The 21,028-nt window shown below is 34.6% G+C and overlaps 1 protein-coding gene across 2 annotated transcripts in view; it reads right to left on the bottom strand.

Moving 5' to 3' along the window:
* Grm5 (glutamate metabotropic receptor 5) overlaps positions 1 to 13,472 on the bottom strand; it is a 433,207-nt gene extending 419,735 nt beyond the window's left edge. For both annotated transcript variants that reach the window (XM_051192180.1, XM_051192181.1), the window contains exon 1: positions 12,708 to 13,472. In XM_051192180.1, the coding sequence (XP_051048137.1) occupies positions 12,708 to 13,365 (658 nt within the window). In that variant the 5' untranslated portion in view covers positions 13,366 to 13,472. The remainder of the gene's footprint in view (positions 1 to 12,707) is intronic.
* Positions 13,473 to 21,028: the final 7,556 nt, after the last annotated feature.

The following is a 21,028-nucleotide window of genomic DNA, read 5'->3' as shown; positions in this document are numbered from 1 at the left end:
TAATTTAATTTTATCTTAATTTGGATAAACAATCCAAGTGATTTAATTGCTTGGTTTTATAAACCTTGTATTTTATTTACTATGTGTTATCCAAATTTATAGATAACTGCCATTTTCATTCTAGAACAGAAGTATACATTAATATATATATATATATATATATATATATATATATATATATACTGTTTACAAAATCACTAACTCATCTAGAGTGTTCAACACAACTTCCTTCAAAAACATAATATATTTATTATAAATTAGTCACCTCCTAGGAAATTTGAAAATATATTGAATTTTAAAAAGTGTTACAGATACTTCACATTTTATACAAAAATATATTCATCTCTTATAACCCTTAATGATGATGCAGTGCAACCACATATCTCCTGCTCTTTGACCATGCCTTCTCTGCTATAATAACTATATCCCCTCAAATTGTAAACAAAATGAACTCTTCTTTCTTCAACTTTTTTTCAAATATTTTGTCACAGCAATATGAAAAATAATATCCCTATAGTGCCCCAAACAGTATAATGTATTCTTCTATTTTGTGAAAACTGCCATTGGATTTTTTTATTTTTTGGTTTATTTCAAACAAACAGACATTATACATATTAGCTCAAATACATAATAAAGGTTTCCCTTAATTTAATATACTCTGTTTGGCCAACAAGTATCTCTTTGTGAGCTCCTGTTTCTATGAAGCTCTATTCCTTTCACCTGAATATATTTGACCCACATCCGAGAAAGTAACGTTTTGGCAAGGTCTTTACTATCATTATTTCAGTGACTATAAAAGGTATTTAAGTATATAATATATCTCCAATATTCATAAATAATGAATAAATTAGTGTTACATGAATCGTGAGTGCTATTTGGTGTACTGTAATATACTATATCTCCTAAAAGAGATATATTGCATTTCATTAAAATAATAAATATTTAGAAAAAGTATTGTAAGTTACCAAATACTGCTATAATTTTTCATTTATTTTAATGACTTCAAAAACTGAAGTACCATTAGGTTCCCAAATATTCTCTTGTTTTCCATCTTGTGGTTTGGTTATTCTTAACATGTTTATAAAAATACAAAGGCATATGAGTAATCATTCTGGATAGAGCATTAGTGTATTTTTAAAATAAAGCCTACAGTTGAAGTATAATTTGTTATATAAACTGGTCATTTCATATGAGTTTTATTTCTTCTGAGAAAAACTTAGGGTGAGTGATACTCATGCAAGGGAAGGGACTGCTTTAATATGGTAACAAAAAACAAACAAATTAGGTTTGAATACAAATAATGAAGCCAGAGTACTTATTTTTACAATATCTTGTTAAACCCCTTTCCTCTAAAATAAATTCAGGAAAAAACATATAAACAGTTTAATTTGCAGATTATTTTTCAAATTCATAATATTGAATTAGAGATTAATGTTAATTTCATATTTTACAGTTTCTTTAAAGAACAAACTGTTTTAATGTAGTAATTTTAGAGACATATTTCCTAAAAGAGGTTCTGTAGTATTATCTGGGTAGAAGATTATTATTCTAACCCAAAGGCTCTAAATTGTTTAATACAACACAAGACAGATATATATCGAATTATGACTGAAACTTTTAAAAGAAATTTCCAAGCATACAATTAATTTCTTTTTAAGACATTGAGAAAACTAATGCATAAATATCTATCTACTTTTTGTTATAACTATGGTGAATATTTCCAATAATGATAACACTGGGGATAACTACTAGGAATGGGGAGATACCTCAGTAGGCAAGGTAACAAGGCAAGGACCTGAGTCCCCATCTCAGAAGACACATAATGTTGGGAACTGAAGTGCATATCTGTTATTGCCATTCCCTTGTGGCAAATGCGAAGCAGATACAGAGAATCCCTGAAAGTTCATGGGCCAGATCCTCTGGCATGAACATCATCCTGATAGACTACACTGTCCTTTGAACTCTGTATGAATACCAAGATATGTATGAATATTTATCACACAAGCACACACATACACACACACACACACACACACCTCACAGGCACACACATGCAGGAACACACACTCATATACTACATGCAAACACTATTTGTGTACATATATATTCATATATAAATGCAAATACTAATCAGACTTTGCCCCAGTCCCAAACTCTGTGCATCCCTGTGAACTTTTAAAGTTATCAGGACTCTTATGAAACAATGTAGCATCTTCTTAAACTAGTTGTGTAAGGTTTTTATTTGTGAGTTAATTAGAATAAAACGGTTTCATTTATAACAAATATCTATAAACACTACTCATAGACTTTTGGTAGCATCCCATAGATTGCAGGGTTTTTTTATTATTTCTTAAAATATGTGAGTCCTTTTAGATATCCATCAATGTTATTGCTATCATTTGGGTTATAATAGGGATAGATCTATTAGTGTGACTTACCTTTCTATTTTGTGAGGATACATATTGTTTCATTTGGGTTTTGTGCTCACATCTAGCTTCTGCTAATAAAGCATCAAGTTACCAATTAGCTAAGGTCCATGAGGTTATGTGATTTGAAATTCATTAGAAATTATGTATCTATCGATTGCTTGCTTTTTTGCATTGCAAAGATGTTCATTCTAGTTGAAAAACTAAAAGGACAGCTTAAGAAATATATTGACACTCTCTCTTGAATGAACTACATTCCTATACTATATCCAATATACAGAAAGCAGGGATAGGCGTGTTAACACTACAGCTTTCAACTTTTCCTGGCTGCTTGTTTTGCCACTCCCATACCTCTAAATACCTCAGTAATTGATGAAGTTGGGATACAGCATACTCACAATTGTGTCGAATCACAAAACACTGTACATACTATTATATAACTGTATATCTTAATGCAAATGGAAAGTTATTAAGATTCTAAAACTCACTAAAATCATGGTCACTTCCCCAATGAATTCTTTCTTCTATTCAGTAGTGAATTGTATGTAGGCAAAAACCAATATGAAATTCTGTTTATGGTCTGTTTTTCCCCCCAATAAGACCAAGATAAGGTATGTTGACTTCTTGACTATCAATTTAGAAGGAACATATTGACTACTTAAGAACCACTTGGCTTCATGTTGAATGATTTACATTTAGATTTTAAAAATGTTATATGGGACATGTAAACTTACAGTGAGGAAATTGAAGCATGTGATTTGTTCAAAGCATTTATTTTACCTTGACCATTGATCATGAATTGCAGTCAAACTTTGCATGTTTTTGCTGCCAATTGAAGGAAAATAACCCAAAGGGATAAAGAAGCCTGTAATATAGACAAGGCCTCACAACAAATGTTGTGAATTTAAGTTCACAGATCCATTGTGCATTATACACTCTATAAAACTTCTTTCTTCTTGAAATGATGTTTCATATCTTCTCCAGTCTTATTTGTACTAGTATCTTTGGACTGGGCTTCATATATTAAAATGACACCAAGGCAACAAGTTTCCTTAATTCAACAACTCTGATCAAATTGTAGGTGCCAAATGAGATTTCATTACTAATATGACTGAGGATGAATTCCAAAGAATTTCCTTTCATACATAAAGCTGTAATAATTTGGCTTCCTGCTCTTAAGAAAGTGTGTTCTGTATTGTTTCCTTTTGTAGCTGGTATCTGAAGGACAGAATGGAGAGTCAACAGTGAAGGTGAGAAATCAGTCTCTCTACAGTACCATTCAAAAAGAAAGGTCTCTTGTGAGGTAAACTTGTCACTACAAACATTCTTAATTTTTTCTTTGCATAGGAAAATGGAAGCATTGCTTTCCAAGTTGAATAATAAGTCACATGAAATATTTATACATTAAAATAATCAGAAATATTCTCACCATGGAAGGCAATACTGCCCTTTGTTTCCCAGGCAAGCAAAAATAATAGGAAGGCTTGCAGTCCACCTTTCAACAAAGCTGCCATGCCTCCACCAATACAAAGAAACGTTTTTAGACTTGCTTCAACCAGTTGGCTCTGGTTCTGCAAACCTGACTTGGCACTTAGCCAGCTACAGAGAAGTTGTCCTTTCCATCTATTCCCTAATCTGTACAACATTGCCTTATATCAGCAGAATTATAAAGTAAATGGTTTAACAGAGTTTTCAACTGTATACGGCTTGATAATGTGTTAATCCATAATAGAATGTAAATGATGTGATCTAAATTCTAATATTAAAATCAGTATAACAAGCCATTAGTTCATTTCCATTTCTTCCTCAAGATAAAGTTTAAGCTGGCTTTTCTTTTAGTTTAGTTGTTTCTTTGTTTCAATTTTTAAGACATGGCCCTGGTTATGTAGCATATATAAGCCTTGAACTTTGAACCCTGACTCAGCTTTCCGAATACTAGGATTATAGATATATGCAATCACAGTCAGCTTATTTCTGTTAGTGTTTATTTGTTTTATTTGGAAATAGCATCATACTCCATAGCCAAGACTGGTCTTAAGCTTGTGACACTCAACTTGTATCAGTTCCTAAGTACTAGTGGTGCTGGATTGATCCAAATCTCCTAAACTCTTTTATTCTCTTTATCTCTCCAGGAACTGTGCAGTATCTTATGTGCAAGAAACTAGGAAGGACTGACATCATTTCCTAAAAGTGAACAGCTCAACACCATAGAATGGTTCTATTGATGATGAAATATGTATGTACAATTGTGACCCCACTGTTTCAGTAGTAAGTTTCTTGCAATACCCCAGGTAAGTACATGAATGTGCCAAATAGACCACATGCCTAAAGGCAGTTCTAGTAGTTCCTCTCCTCCCTCCACTAAAGTGCTTCTCTGCAGTCATAATTTCAAGCCTTGTAACTATACTGATCACTTCTTCAAACAGGTCAATCTTTGCTGCATTTTTTATAAACTTATACTTAACAGTTGATTCAGCTCATTCACTGGCAACTGAAGAAGTCACCAAAAGTAAGTTTTAGAAGGTACACATAGAATAGCTTTCTGAGTCTTTCCTCTCCTTATGACTAATGAAAACAGCATTTAAAATGAAAATTGGAGCTTCAGTTATCATAGTTTGTCTTTCTTTACCACAGGCTCAATTTCTTTTTTATTTTATATTATTACCTCTAAAATATTAATAGTTTATCTTTCCCATGAGGTGATGGAAAAAGTATTATCACCAATCAAATGTACTGATTAGCCTAAATATTTTTTGAAATATTTTAGTTGCAAAAATATTTGAGTCTCAGTTAGAAGGTCTGGGTAGTCTAAGGTACCTCTGACAGTTGAACCAGGATGTATCCCTGGTGTACAAAGGGACTATGGGAGCATGTTCCACATGTAAGGATACTCCCTTAACCTAGTGGCAGGAGGGAGGGCCTAGTCCTTACTCCAAATGACTTGACAGATTTAGATGACTCCTTCAGGAAGGCATCACCCTACATGTGGAGTAGGGGAGAGATGGAATGGGAGGATGGTTGGGGAGGTATGGAAGGGTGGGACAGAGGGAGGGACAGAGAGGGATCTGGGATCAATATGTAAAATAAGAAAAATAAATTTAAAAATATTTGAGAAAAAAAGGAGACTAAGTGAGAAAAAGAATGAGAAGAGGAGAGCATAAAAGAGGGAAAGGGAAAAGGTGGGCATAGGAAAAGAGTGACAAGGGGAAGAAGTGAAGGAATAATTTTATGAATAGGAGAAGGATACAGTAGAGACAGAAGGGTAGGAGTGATCCGAGGACCAACCAACTAATCTGCGTAGTACTGGGGATCTCAAACTTTGTTTTTCTTAGATTTGTTCTTTAATTAATTGACATATTATTCACTGTGAAGAACTAATTTTTGTATTCTGTTTTGTATGCTTACGGTAACAAACTGGATCATAACACTGCACACCATGCTTACCTTGTCTCCAGATTCCTTAATCTCAAAAGTAACTCATGGTGAAATATTAATAACCTAGAAGTTAATAAGGTGTTTTGATTGAGGATATGGGTCTCTAGAGTGCTTTTAGTAGTAGGAAATACTAAACTATCAAAGTATTTAAACTCTAAATCATACTGCCTCTATGAGATCTAAAATAAGATTTGTCTGGGGAAAATAAATGCACACAATTCTCAAACATCAATTCTGTTCATGCTAATTACTCAACAATCAAGCAGGTGATCATCAATATTCAAGAAGTACGTGTATGTTTTGTGCTGTGGCAGTATTGACATTTGCACATAACTTGAGAAATTATTTTTTGAGTTTTGGCAGAATTCTGCAATGCATCCCTTTTGAACTTAGTCATCTAGGGCTGAGGAATTTGAGAATAGCTTTCTAGAATATTCAGTGGTACACAGCATTGGAGTGCCAATGAAACAAATGGGAAGGCATCTCTGAAAAAAATCTAGTATGTGTAACTCAGAATTCAAGCCAAAAATTAAATAGTCTAAAATAATATATATACAGATAAGACATTGCCCAGGCAAAATAAATGAATTCTGACCCCACTTCCAAGATAAACAATAATAATTCTATCAGCATCTACTGACTAAAGAAAATGATGAAATAAATGTTTATATAATACATTTTCCTATTCCTATAATCTATTAAACCAACAGCAGTATGCAATTTTCAACAATTAGTATTATGATATTTATGTTTGTCTGAAGTTTCAACACATTTCACTCCCTAGGTCATAAAATGGAAATGCTTCGAAGTGCACTCATCAGGCTTCATGATGACATTTTTAAAAATTTTTTCAGACTATATTCTTGTGATATAACAATCAGTGAGAAGTTTAGATAGGAAAAGTGTAGTCACTTATACCTCCATGCCAGTGCTACATTTTAATAATAGAGTGATATTCATTATAGCCAAGATATAGACTCTACCTTGGAGCCCATTAGTGTACTGATGGCTAAGAACACTTTTGAGCCATTTGTTGCAAAATGAATGGATCTAGAGGTCATTAAGTCAAGTGAAACAAACTAGACAAATACGGACAATACCATTCTTTCCCTTCTACATATACATGTAAATTATAAGTAACTAACCTGAAAATGGGTAGTAATTATTGGCAAGATAATCAGAGGTAAAATAAAAGGAGTGGTTGGGGCTTCTTGGTTCACATTTCAGGGTTAGATGAATGTCACATTTAAATCCATTAATATGTACAATTACCCTTATACTAAACATTTTTAAATTTTGAACTAAACATATTGCCTATAACTTAGATAGTGAAGATCTTTAACCTAAATCTTATTTCTTGTTATTTGTTTACCTAATTATCATAAGTACAGGTGCTGCATTGCAGTGTGTAATCTCCCTTGACATCAATAATTTAATGATCCTATGCTACCAGGAAAACTTCTTGATACTTTATTCCCAAGAGCATTACTGACATTTTTAGGATGAGTTAGCGTCTTTATATCATTAAACAGGAATAAGAACAAGTGAAAACAAAAAAGGAGTGAGGTGTAAACAGCATTTCACAATTAATCAAGGGAGGTACTTTGGCACCGTGTAGTTATAAAAAAGCAAAACTGTGAAAATTACAAGTGCCAACTATTTATCCACATGCCATATATTCATACATAATGAATTTGGTGCTACAATAAAGGAATCCATCTATTCAGCAAACTAGTGAGTGCCTTTTGCATACTAGACATTCTAATGGCTACTGGAGGGACAATTTTGAACCCCAGTTAAAGCCTGGAAAATTATTAAAGTGCAAAATCTTTGTAAATAACACATAGAATATAGAAAACCCAGCTCAAAAATTATTTTTTATTGAAATTTATCTACATCATCATAAAGAAATCAATAATGGACTATTTATAAGTATATTGCATTTTTTATGCAATGCAGGTTACATTTCATGAAAATTATTATTTGTCCAACTCACAAGAACAGAATCAAAGTAATTTGCCTGAAACAGGTCAGTAACACTAATTCATTTTATTACTTTCATTTGTTAGAGGGTGATGGTGAGATGGCTCAGTAGGTGATAACTTTATTTGTTTTGGAAACTGAAGTTTGAAAGTGGTGGTGGTGGTGATCTAATTATTTCCAGTGAGAATAGAATCAAAAGTTAGTTAGTCATATATGCTTTATTAAATTCCATTCTGAAAACTTTTATTATTACTTGCAACTATGTTTGTGGTCTATTGGACAATATTGAGAACTTCAACTGAAGTAATTCATGTGACTGGAAATAACTGTATCAGGAGGTATGTACACTGATCTCAAATGGCTGGTGTCAAAAATTCACGGCCGCTTTCTCTGAAAAGCCTGAGGACATAACTGCTTCATAGAGTGGCAGTGGTTGCCAAAGAAAGCTAAGAAGAAAGACTGAACATAGGCCAGTCATTTAAGCTCACATGGCATAAGCTACTGTGAAGGCTGAGGCAGGATTGAAAGTCTAAGCTAGGCTTTTGTGATTTAGTGAGATCCTATCTTAAAATAAAAAAAAAAATAATTGACCCTTGGGATTGACCTCAGTGATGGAGGGTTTGCCTAGAATGAACGATGTTCCAAGTTCAATTCCAGGCACTGGGTTCAAGTTGATGAGAGTAGTTCCCACTTTAAAGTTTCTTAAAGAAAAAAGTTATCAGGTCACTCTTGCAAATCCTCCTTATTATCTGAATGATAAGAATTTAAGGGAGTCATTAATTAGGGTTACCAATGAAATCAATCTGTCAGAGCCCTAAAAAGGTGAATACCACCTACCTTGTGTCACATATACACATGTGCTGAATTTTGGGGAAGTACTAAGTTCAAAGATCTCTTAAATTCTCCCAGAGCAAATAAGGTCCTATCTGGACTGACTCATTTAATAGGAATGGCATTTCTCTTCTGAGTTACCACATCTTTTCCTCTGTAGTACTACAGGACAGTTTGCCTTGCCCTTCAAGAACACTGCCTTTATTACCCTCTGTTCACTTGCTGTATATTATGAATCCCAAAGTCTATAAATTCTAGGTTTTTTTTCTGTCTCACACATCACTGTTAATATTCATTCCTGTAGTATACAGAGAATATAAATCAAAGAGTATACAAGTGCATCCATTTAATATTAAAGTTAAATCCCAGGTCTCCTGTGTTTCCTCTAACAGAACAGATGACACGTATATTCTAGAAGGAACATCTTGTGGAAGTTTCTGAAGGATACAGTGCTGTCAGGTTTAAGCATGCAAAGTAATTGGGTATTTTGAAGATAATGTGCTTTAGAAAAGTAGTTTTTCTTTTCAAAATTGATAGATCACATAAAAGTATCTGAAAATTCTTATGCTTTTTGAGAAAAGGGGCAGTCAACTGAACAAAAGAGGACTGCTACATGAATATCACACTAAATGGAGAGGTCTAGAAACAGATTGATCTGGAACTGCAGGGAATCATTCCAGTCTAGTGAAAAATTTAGATAGAAGTGAATACAGACAAGGTTTTAGATCATAAATTCTCAACCTGTGGGTCAGGGATCTCATGTAAGATCATTGGAGAACACAGTTAATTACATTATGATTCATAGCAGTTGCAAAACTACAGTTATGAGGTAGCAATGAAGGTAATTTTATGTTTTGAGGGTCACTGCAATATGAGGAATTGTATTAAAGGGTCACAACATTAGGAAGGTTGTGAACTACTATTATAGAGAGATGGATGACAGTGGATAGATAGGTATACAAGTAAAAAGATAAATAGACTAGAACATGGACAGGCATTTTCATTTACAAATTATCTCACAAAGGCTTTCTGAAGGGCCATGTAACAGAACAACAGACATCCCATTGGAGATTTTCCACATAATCCAGTATGCACGAACCTGTTTCTGTCAAATATTTTCTGGTTAGATTCTAGTTCTACTTTGTAAACTTCTATTACACTCCACTATTCCACAAACAAGCTATAAGGCATCACATGCCCACCATCCAGATCCTGGTTTGTAAGCAAATTTCTGAAATCAACAGAAAAATCTATAAGGAGGAATTCTTTAATATGGGAATATTCAAAACTGCATCTCTGAAATCCTGTTTGTACTATACTATATTTTGCAATTCCTATTTTTCATTTTTCTCTCAAACAAAATACTTTATTCTAGTTAACATGCTACATTAGGCAATTTGGGTATTTATTTTCTTCCAAGAAAAATAAATCTTCTCATCCTATCATATTCCCTATTGACTTAAATTTCCTCTCAGAATAAAGAAATTTCTTAAAATTTTGCTATGTATGTTTAGCAGTTCTATGAAAATACACACAAGTGGTTTATATCAAATCCCAAATATGAAGAGCCATACCTTGATTTTTTACTTAAAATGATCTTATGGCTGATTATGCTTACTTATTAGCAACACAGCATGGCATTCATTTTAATAGGTGTATATAATAGTGTGTTGTACTTTATTAAATTGCTTATTGTATATTGGTGCCAATTTAAACTAAAACAATAATTGAAGCTTTAAAATACAAATGTAGTGATGTATTTCTCTGGGAGAATATCTTAAATTTTCCTCTCCTCCATGGTTTGCAAACCCTTCATTTCTGAAATTTTGAAGTGAGTCTCTGTCTTCTATTTTATCATGTCCTTGACTGAAACCCATCACTTCTCAGTTTGGTGTTTTGTCTTAAGCAAGTATTAGTATTTTCACTGTTAAAATTAGAACATTAAATTCCTCACCATGCTTCCCACATAACATAAAAACTAGTGTGACCATTTATTGATGTACTTGAGAGACATTATTCATATTTTTTGTCATTTTGAGTTATAGTTACATGACTATCTGGGCATGAAAATACATAGACAATTTTGACACAAAGAAAAGTCAAAGGGACTTGCATATATTGCTTTTAACAAATAATATGTTCTATGAATGTAGCCCTGAAGCATTAGACCATGGAATCCTCTTAAATTACGATGGTACATAGAACTCAAATTTAGTAGCTATGTATTATAGTTCTCTAAAATCACTATTAGGTGTTTGTAAATTAATTATCTAAATACATTAAAGATTTTGAATCTTAAAATGGAATAAAATATATAGACAGACTGTGTTTATGAGAATCAAGTAAAAGGATTTGTTTTACCTGAAAAATCTCAGCATTAGAAGGAAAAATTGTGGTGTGCCTTGATAGAATATTGCTTAGCTTACATTTGCAATTGGCAAAACACTGAGTTTGATGCTTATCATATGCTCCTAAGGGAACATATGATGGAAGATGTCATTCTGTAAATATGTTTCTCAAACTGATTAATGAAAAAAGCACTGTTGAACAATAGGAAAGCAAGATAGGTGGAACTAAGAGACAAGGAGGATTCAAGGAGGTAGTAAGGAGGAGTCAAGATGTAGAGACTGGAGAACAGAGGTCCCTCTCTTCAGTAAAATGAGACCACATGGAAATACTTAGATAAATAGAAATGGGTTAATAATTAAGACAGAGCTAGCTAACAAGAAACTAGTAACTGGCCAACAAAATTATATGTAATACAGTGTCTCTGTGTATTATTTGGTGCAGACATGGCAGTGGGACCTACGGCGGGAAAAAACTTTACTCGTAACAAACATACATTTCTCACAGAAAAGGAAAAATTATAGAAGTCCTATTCTAAACATTACATTACTCAGAATTGTTACACATGAATGTGTTTCCAAATACACTATCAATTTACAAATTAAAACTTGCAGAGATAGAGTAATGCCAATTCATATGGAAGCCTATTTTACAATTGTAATATTCTTAATATTATGAATGCGGGCTTATACAAGAAGTCTGTTATATATTAATTAAACTGTCCCAAAATTTGATGTAAACTCCCCCAAATCAATTCCCCAATAATTTATCACCACATCTTGCAATTTTGTTTAAGTTCCATTGATGTGTCATCAAAGATTTTTGTTTTCTGTCTTCGGTTTCCATGATTTTTAAGAAGTAATTTGCCACCTTCTCCATTATTCTTTTATGTTTAATATGTTCATTTTGTTATCCTAGGAAAACTATTAAAATAATATTTAGATCACATATGTCCTATAGGTAAACAGAAAATATTGCAACAGCTTTAGACAAAGGACTGGAAAGTTTCGCATGCAAAACATTTCATGACACAGTAGCAACAAAAAATATTTCTGTTAACATTTAAAGTGTGGTTCAGAGGGTCCCTTTTATCACTATGTTTTCATTACAACAAAGAATAAATTTCAAAATATTATGGATTTTATTGAAAATTACTCTTCCCAAATAGATTATACACAAGTATAAAAGTAATTCGTTTATATTCTTATTATTATAATGGATTTGACTATGAATTCTATATAAAATTAATTTTAAGTCTACACTGTTTGGCATTGCTTCATAACAGCATTCTAAACTATATTTTTTTACTGTGTATCTTCATGTCTACCTCACTTCAGCTATAAAAAACAGTAGGAAGAGCAATGACAGAAGGTTAAAATGTAAGATGCTCACTGAAGAGGCAGAAAACTGAAAAAAAAATCTTAGAAATTAACATCATCACAACAGATTTTGAAACAGTACAAACTATATTGAAAACTGTGTATCTTGCTATTTGACAAGTGGCAGACATATACATGATTATGTTAGTATAAATATATGGTCCTTTTATCATACTGGTGAAGTAGAGGTATCTCAAAATTCCTACACTGGTGAGGGACATTTTAGGCATGTAAAAGCGGATAATTTAACTGAGAAGTGTCCCAAAGTATGGAGGCATATTTAATGTGTGTTGAGGGAATCACTTACCTTCTGTGTGCACAGCTGAGACATAGGTCCAATTATATCTCTTCACTATGTCCACCATAGCCCTTGCCTGCTGGGCATCTGAAGGTACAACCCTCATGAAATATTTGAATAGAGTCTTGTCACTCAGGTCCATGCTGGTTGCAGAGTAGGCAATCTGAGGTATGTTGAAAAGTTGAAGCAAATTCTGGACTTGTATGGCCACAGAACTGGAGCCAGGCCCAATGACTCCCACTATGGGTTTTTTGGAGCGGAAGGAAGAAGAGCCATCCACACAGCGTACTAAGCCTTCTTCCTCTTCTGAAGAGATGAGTGAATCCCTTATAAACTCAATGCTTTGTTCTAGGGCAACAGCTGAATGCCAGCAGGAATCTCTTATCTCACAGCCAAGTGTGATGTTAGGCAAGAGATTGGGGTCTGAATTGATCCTTTCCAAGGTATGCAGCATGGCCTCCACTCTCTGAATGCCATACTGCTCACGGACTGCCCCACATTTCCTCTCATGAACTTTGTCCACAGTTGGTTGGTGGTGAACAGAGAAGAGAGCTCCAATAATGATATCACCTGGCATGTGAGCCACCACCCTCCTCTCACTGGACTGTGCACTCCCTCGGACATCTTCTTTCAAAAGTAGGACTGACAAGATTAACAAAAGGACCATTTTAGGAAATGAATTCAAGCTAATAAAGATATCATGGTGGAAGAAACTCAGATTTCCAATTGATGAAATCAAATGATGTCCTGTGTTAAGCAGCACATTGAGGAATTAGGCAGCATAGATATATACTTGAAGAAATAACAAGGTCCCCAGAAAGTGTCTAGTTAAATGCATCCATATGATCATGATCTTCAAACCTGAGAGAGAGAGACAGAGAGAGAGAGAGAGAGAGAGAGAGAGAGAGAGAGAGAGAGAGAGAGAGAGGACAATGAAGAACATGAGTGTTAACAACAAATACACACTAGTTGGGACAATTTAATGAAAACACAGAAGAATTTGAAACTATAGTTCAAAAAACCCATAGTGAAAAGTGTGGGGATTTTTGTGTTTGCTTTGTCATAGAGTCAAACAATTTCTTTACATTACTATTTTCCTTTTGATTATCTGGAGTACACAAAACCAAGTGGTATATACAGTAGATGACATACCTGGGGAAAAAAAGCAGCATTATAATATTTAAACTACTCTGTGACCTAAATATCCTTAAAACATTGATCCCTAAATACTTTTGAAGATTAGTGAGCTATCTCTGAGTGGTGGGATTGTTTCTAGTTTTCATTTTTATTTTAAATTGAATCAGACATTAATTTCTTTACAAATTTTCACTACTGAACATTTATTAGTTATTCAATTATAAAAGCAATCTTCTTTACAGGGTTTGGATGCAGCTCAGTAGTAGAGTACTTGAATGTTCTACAAAACACCCTGAATTCCATAACCAAGATTCCCATAGCCAACAAAGCAATACACGAAAATCATGTTAATTCTTGCCATGATAAATTATAAAAAAAACTTTGAATAAGGAGCCTGGGATATATAGGCATTGTGGATATTTAATATGTAACATATATCAAGGACAAATGAGGATGTTTGAACATTATAAAGCAAAGTGCTGTATGCAAGCAAGAGTAACAGTCATACAAGTTTAGGGAAGACAATTTATAAGTTCTTATATTTAAAATGATTAATAAAGTGCCACCTGTCACAGAATAAGAATTTTCCAATTTAATGAATTTTGATTATATGTGCTAGGCTTGCTTTATGGTCAATAAATTGAGTGGGGCTCTATGAATTCCCAGTGGTATCTCATTTGTTACTGAAGCTCAAACAATATGGTTAGGTGGTGAAGCCACATAATTCTCTGGCATTCTACATGGAACTCCAGGGACATTTCAAAGCTATTTTGAAGTCTTTCAGTTAAATTCGTAGTAATCAATCCCTAGAAATAAAAATTCTACAGTGATGTGGTCCAACTATCCTTCCAAGAAGAAAAACTTTGTGTAGCTATCAACATAGTGATTTATTTCAGTTTAAACTTCTAGGATGAAGAAAATTCCACTCCAATTCCCAACAGCAAATTCTGCATTAATGTGAAAAAAACTGCCAAATTAATAGTTGTTTGGTTTAATAGGATTATATAATTGATTTACTTGGGATGGTACCATCATTGCCAACCAGAATCTTAAATTGTTTGAAATTGATTAACACCAAAGCACTATCTTTTCAATAGATGTAACATATTTTTAGGAATTATGCAATTATTTTGCCTCCTTTAGAATATTGGTGGTCTTAAACTTTATCAAATTTCTAAAAATTCTAGTTCAGACACATAATGAATATAATTTGAATTACATTTCTAACCATGCCTACCCTTATTACATTGTTTCCTTTGACTGTTTCCATAGCTACAGAGAAAGAATCCTTAAAATAGTATCAAACACTAAAATTAAATTTTCACCAACAGCTACATGCTACGAATAATGAGTTGTTTAGATATACAAAGTGTGTGTGTGTGTGTGTATCATATGTCATGATTTCTAATTTGATATTATAGACAAAAGTAAAGGCAACAAAAATGTTATTTAATTTTCTCATTCTTAAATTTCCCAAACACTCTCAGGATGTCTATTCAGTATCCTAAGTTCAAAAATACATAATCTGTATTGATTCTTATGGTCATGAAATGGAGAATGACTAAGTAAACCCAGTGATAATACATGGCTTGCTTTTATGCAAAAATATGAGGTTTCATGGTCCTGGCACAGTTGGGGTCTGTGTTAATGTCCATAGCCCATGGTGCCACCAAAGGCCACAAGGGTGCCCAGTGCCTAGGTTAGAGAGTTTGGCCAAGTTCATTACCAAGGGCTATGCTGCAACCAAAACCATGCAAATCTGAGTGGCCTTCATAGTCACTCAGAGCCATGGTATTAACCAGACCAGGGCTGCTGCTGAAGGCCATGTCTGGGTGTGTTGTTCTACTGCAGCCAGGGTCAGTGGTGATGTTTGTGGATCCTGATATCATCAAAGACAATGCCAATGCCTGGGATCTTGGCTAACACCTATTATGTTGGTCTGAGGGCCAAGCTGCCATGGGGGACATGCCAATATGAGTGACTTGCACTGCCTCCTAGGCCCTGGTGATATCCAAGCTCAGGCTGCCACTGAGGAACATGTCTGGGTCAGTGGTCCTGCACATCCAGGTTCTGTGTTGGTATACATAGCCCACGGTACCATCAAAAGCCACACTGATTCCCAGGGTGTAAGCCACATCCTGCAGTTATGTTGATATCTGAGAGCCATGCATCCACTGGGCCATTCAGATTTGGGTGGCCTGTGCAACCAAATGGGGCCACAGTGTTGTCCAAGCCAAGTATGGATTGATATCCATGGCTCTTGTTGCCATGGGGTGCTGAGCTGATGCCTGAGATCTGGACAGCCACTTGAGACCATGTTGGTGTCCGAAGGCATTATTGCATCCAGGGTCATAGTAATCTTGGTGGCTTTTGCTGCCACCATGGTCATATTCTGTCCTGAGCTATTGTGGAGGGTATGTTATGCCCATGTTCCTTCTGTAGCTAGTATGTGTATATGATGGTATCTATGGCAGATAATACCATAGAGGATAATAGGAACCATGCATGTTGAAATATTAGAGCAATACTGAGCTAGCTTACCCCTCACTGGCCCTGAGATTTAGGGCCCTGTCCCTAGATGGACACTGGAGCAGGAGAGCTGGCCTTGCTTTCCAAAGGTGAGGTGACCTATGAACTCAGGAAAAATGGCTCCATTCCTCACATGGACATGGGAGAGTTGGCCCTGATGACAAAGGCCTAGAAGAGCTGGTTCTGCCCCTCATCTGAGAGGATGGTCCCAATAGGCTGGGCTAATCAGTTCAGAATTGGGTTACCCTCCCCGAACATCTCATCTACCATCTATGACCTGCTGGAATGCATGAAGGGACTGGCTCTGCACAATATCCAAAGGATCTCTGTGACTGAAGGCAACAGCAGGATATCCAAGAGGCATTTTGGTGAATATCTACTGATGATGGTATGCCAGAATCCTTGAACCAGACCAATGACTCATTGTAATGAATATTATTGGGCTGAGGTAACTGGACAAAAGTGTATACTGCATGACACACCACAACCCCCCCAGTGCCACTGGGATGAATGAAGAAGTGTTGGAGAGTCAGATGAGTGAGTTGCTCTTTTGTTTTTTCTTAATTTGTGGTGGCATGCTGCAATGGTAAGGAGTAGATACAGAGAGACTAGAAAGTTAGCAGGATTGGGGTGTATGATGTGAAATTCCCCAAAAAAAATCAATAAAGAATTATGTTTAAACAATGAACGTAAGGTTAGAAGTCACCTATCAACAATATGAAGGTGAGCATTGAATCCAATATTATAGAGCTCTTTCAGCAAAGTCATATATAATGAGATATGGTAAACATATTTCAGTACAACAACCTCCATATTATATGTGATGTTAACTATTCAACTCTTTCAAGAAAATTTAACTACTATAAGGGAGATATGTGAAAAGATTGTGCAATAATGTATGTTAATATTTGTTATTGCCTTTTTTAAAGTACTCATCACAAACTAATCCCTCAAATGTATGTATTTATGCTACGCCTCTCTTTATAACTGAATTTTAGGATTAAAAAGGGTATATGTGCTCCTAATACAATTACAAATCAATACACCAAACAATGGCATCTGTGAACACTTAATGAATGCAGAGAACGTTAACAAGCAAAATGAAAAGAAGAAGTTCTTGTGGAAAGATAGCTAGAACCTAAAGAAGGGGAAATATGGAAACCTGGCATTAGCTTGTAAAGCTAATGAAGATCCAGACTATGTTGGCTCTCCTAGTGTTTAATATGAATTGCCACTAAATGCCATTAAAAAATGTAAGCAATTGATTGGCAAAATTCAACCTTAGGAATATTTTAGGCAGCGGGCTATTCTGGACAACAAATCTATTGAATCTGATTAGAAGACTTAAACTAATCTAGGTAGAAAATCATTTGCCCAGTCATGACTGATAACAGTAAAAATAGAAAGAAGTGGACACAGTTAGATAAAGCTTCCAAATAGAATACTATGGGTATGTTGATGGATTAGATGTGAGTACAGATAGAATAAGGTGGATCTCCTCCTGAAAGCTGTTTAAGAAACTAAGTTGTTTTGATATAGTTAATAGAGATGAGACAGACGGATATTTGATTATTTTCTTCAGAACATTTTAAATTTGAGATGCCTTTGATGTTTGGTGGGTACAGGTGTCAAGTAGAAAACTGATATGTAAGACTTAGAAGAGAGTTTTAGTTTGAAATGTAAACATAGAGCAACCAGTATATAAAATCTAGAATTCATGAAAATATCTGAAGAGCAAATACAAACCTATGAAAAGAGAAGTGCTCTCCCCAAGACCATATTTCAGAAAAAAATAATAAAAGAAACAACCTACAGAATGAGAGACAAACAAGAACAAAGGATGTCAAAGAACATATAATGATCTCAGTACCATATAATCAGAGACATATTCAAGGTTTTTATATTGCACAGAAAAAATCCAGTTTTATTGAAAATATATTTACTATTTATATCATATATTTTGATGGTATTTTATACAATAGTTGTGTCTTCTATTTGTATGTACATTGATGATTATATCAACAACCCTTATTAAAAAATACTAAGCTATGAACATTTTATTTCATCTACTTCACAAATATATATCCTACATGGATTTGATGAATTAAAACTAGTCAGTCACTTCTACAATGGTAAAGAACATTGTTTATTTCTGATGATTCTAAAATATACTTTCTCATCAACCTTTGTTGCCATGTTACCCATTCCTATAAAAGTTATACTGACAAAAGTCCATGAAAGTAAGAGTGACCAACCAGATACACCTCAAACTTTCCAGTGTTTCAAAATTCATGGAATTGCTTTGCAATTCAAAAAATGAAGAGCCCCCCAGGGGGTTGTGGGGAAAGTGATTCAGTAAATAGAAGCAATAGATATTTATAAAATGTGTTGTGACTATTACAAGGAAATGCATAAATACATGTGTATGTGTGTAATGTCTCAATTTGACTTAAGTGCCAACATTATATAGAGTGGGGTCATCCTAGGGAGTCTTAACTTAGGGCTTACCTAGATCAGGGTGCCCTGTGACCTGTGTTTTGAAGGATTTTCTGATTAATGATTGTTGTGGTCTGGTTAATTACACTATGAATGGCACCATCTTTAGGCAGGTGACCAAGATCAGTATGAGAAAACTAGCTAAGTATAAACCAGTAAAAGGGTCAATGGGCAAGCCAGGAAGCTGAATTACTCCATGGTTGTTCATTCCAGATTACTTTCTTGAGTTGTTGCCTTGATTACTTTCAATGATGGGTTATGGCCTGGAAACATAGATGCTTTCCCTCCAAGTAGATTTTGGTCATGGTTTTCATCACCCCAACAGAAGAGTAATACCCATATTATGATGTCAGATGCCTAGAAATTACCTTTAGAATAAATAAGCTATTACAGTTAGGGTAGTGGCTTGGTCAGTAAATTCCCCTTTCTTTACAAAAATAAGGACTTGCATTTAATCCTCAGTGCTCATAAAAATCTAGACATGGCATCTCTCATGGCTAAAACCTCAGGAATGAAGAGGGATGATGCATTAAGATTTCGTGGACACCAACTGAGCTTCAGATTCAATGAGAGATGCTATTTCAAGGGAATATGGTTAGGAATAACAGATCAAGACTCCTGACAGCCATCTCTGGCCTCCTTTCTGGGCATAACCTGCATAATTACTACCCTACCTCCAACATTAAAGATATTATAGCTCTGAAATTTATGAAAAATAAATGTGTTACACTCATCTTATTATAAATATTTGCAAAAAGATTATCCTTTATGCTATGAAAATACTATAAACTAATAGTGGGTAACTTGAATATAGAGAAGTAGAGAACACATCACATATATCAGTATCACTCATTTGGCCAATAAATAGTTATTGAGTGGTAACTTTGGATCAAACATTTTGCTATAACCTGAGGGCTCCATTTTGGATAGAGTAAGTTCATGCCTCATGGAACCTACACCAATGTAACAGAAGGAGGAGTTGTGGGATAATAAGATAAATAGGTGAAAGTCTTTATGTTACAGGGTATTGAACCCAAAGGTGGGAAAAAAGACAATACAAATGTGATAATAGTGCAAATTTAAAAGGTTTAAAAGGTAATATTCAAATAACATATAAATAAATAAGGGATTGAGTCAGAAAAACATTTAGGAAAAGTACATTGCAGGTAAGGGTTAAAGCAAATATCACATTTCAGTGACATAATTTTCTTTAGTGTCTTGATGAATACTAAGGAAGCTGTGTACCTGCTGGGAACTGAGAGAAGCAGAGGCCAATGTGTGAGGTCCTGCAATGGGATTAGGCCTGTTTAGACTTAAAAAGACTGTGACTTTAACATTGTATGAGAACGTTTTCCTGGAAAGGTTCTCAACAAAGAAGGGTTACACTTTGCCTTACATATGAACAAGACAAAGATTACAAAAGCAGATTATGGAGGAGCAAGGAAGAATCTGTGGAACTCAATCAGGTGGTAGTGGCTGGATGGTAGATAGAGCATCTCTAGAGATGAGGTCACAGAAAGGGTCCTGTCTGTAATTTGAACATAAAAGAAAAGACTTTCAGATGGCTTGAGATGAGAAGGTAAGAAGGTTTTAGTGAGAATGAGGGTTCTGGGGGCTGCAGCCTGGGTACCTGAAGCCTATTGTCCTCATTGGGTTGGAAAAGCACAGAGCAACAGATTTGGATACTACAGAGGCTGCATTTGGTATACTTAGCTAAATTTATGAACATATGTGGACAATGCAGCTGTATATACAAGACTGAGTTTCTATAGGGAGGACTGAATTGTTGATAAAAAGAGACACGAAGATAAACTAGAAAGGAGGTGGAACAGTATTTAGATCACAAACTTCTTCACATTTAGTTTGTGTGAGAATTGTGGAGATTAATATAATACAGTACAGTCATATTGTATTGGAAGGAAATAAAAAGGCACACATTATCAGGTTTGCATTACATGTCATGAATGGCCATGAACTGAGAAAACAGACTGAGTTTTGTCTTCCTAAATTTATTGGTATTGTTAGAATATTTCTAGTTTGAGGATTACAAATTCCTTATAAATTTCTGCTGGAGTCTATTTGGTGACCTTAGTTCCCACTCCCCCAGTGCAATCAACTGTTCCTACTTAGGAGTCTCTTAATCAAGTTAAATCTGTTTTTGTCCATTT

The sequence above is a fragment of the Phodopus roborovskii genome, unplaced genomic scaffold (assembly GCF_943737965.1).
Source record: "Phodopus roborovskii unplaced genomic scaffold, PHOROB, whole genome shotgun sequence".
In the NCBI taxonomy this organism is placed as follows: Eukaryota; Metazoa; Chordata; class Mammalia; order Rodentia; family Cricetidae; genus Phodopus; species Phodopus roborovskii.
The sequence above is the reverse complement of the archived record's forward strand: the minus strand, read 5'-3'. Positions and strand labels throughout refer to the sequence as shown.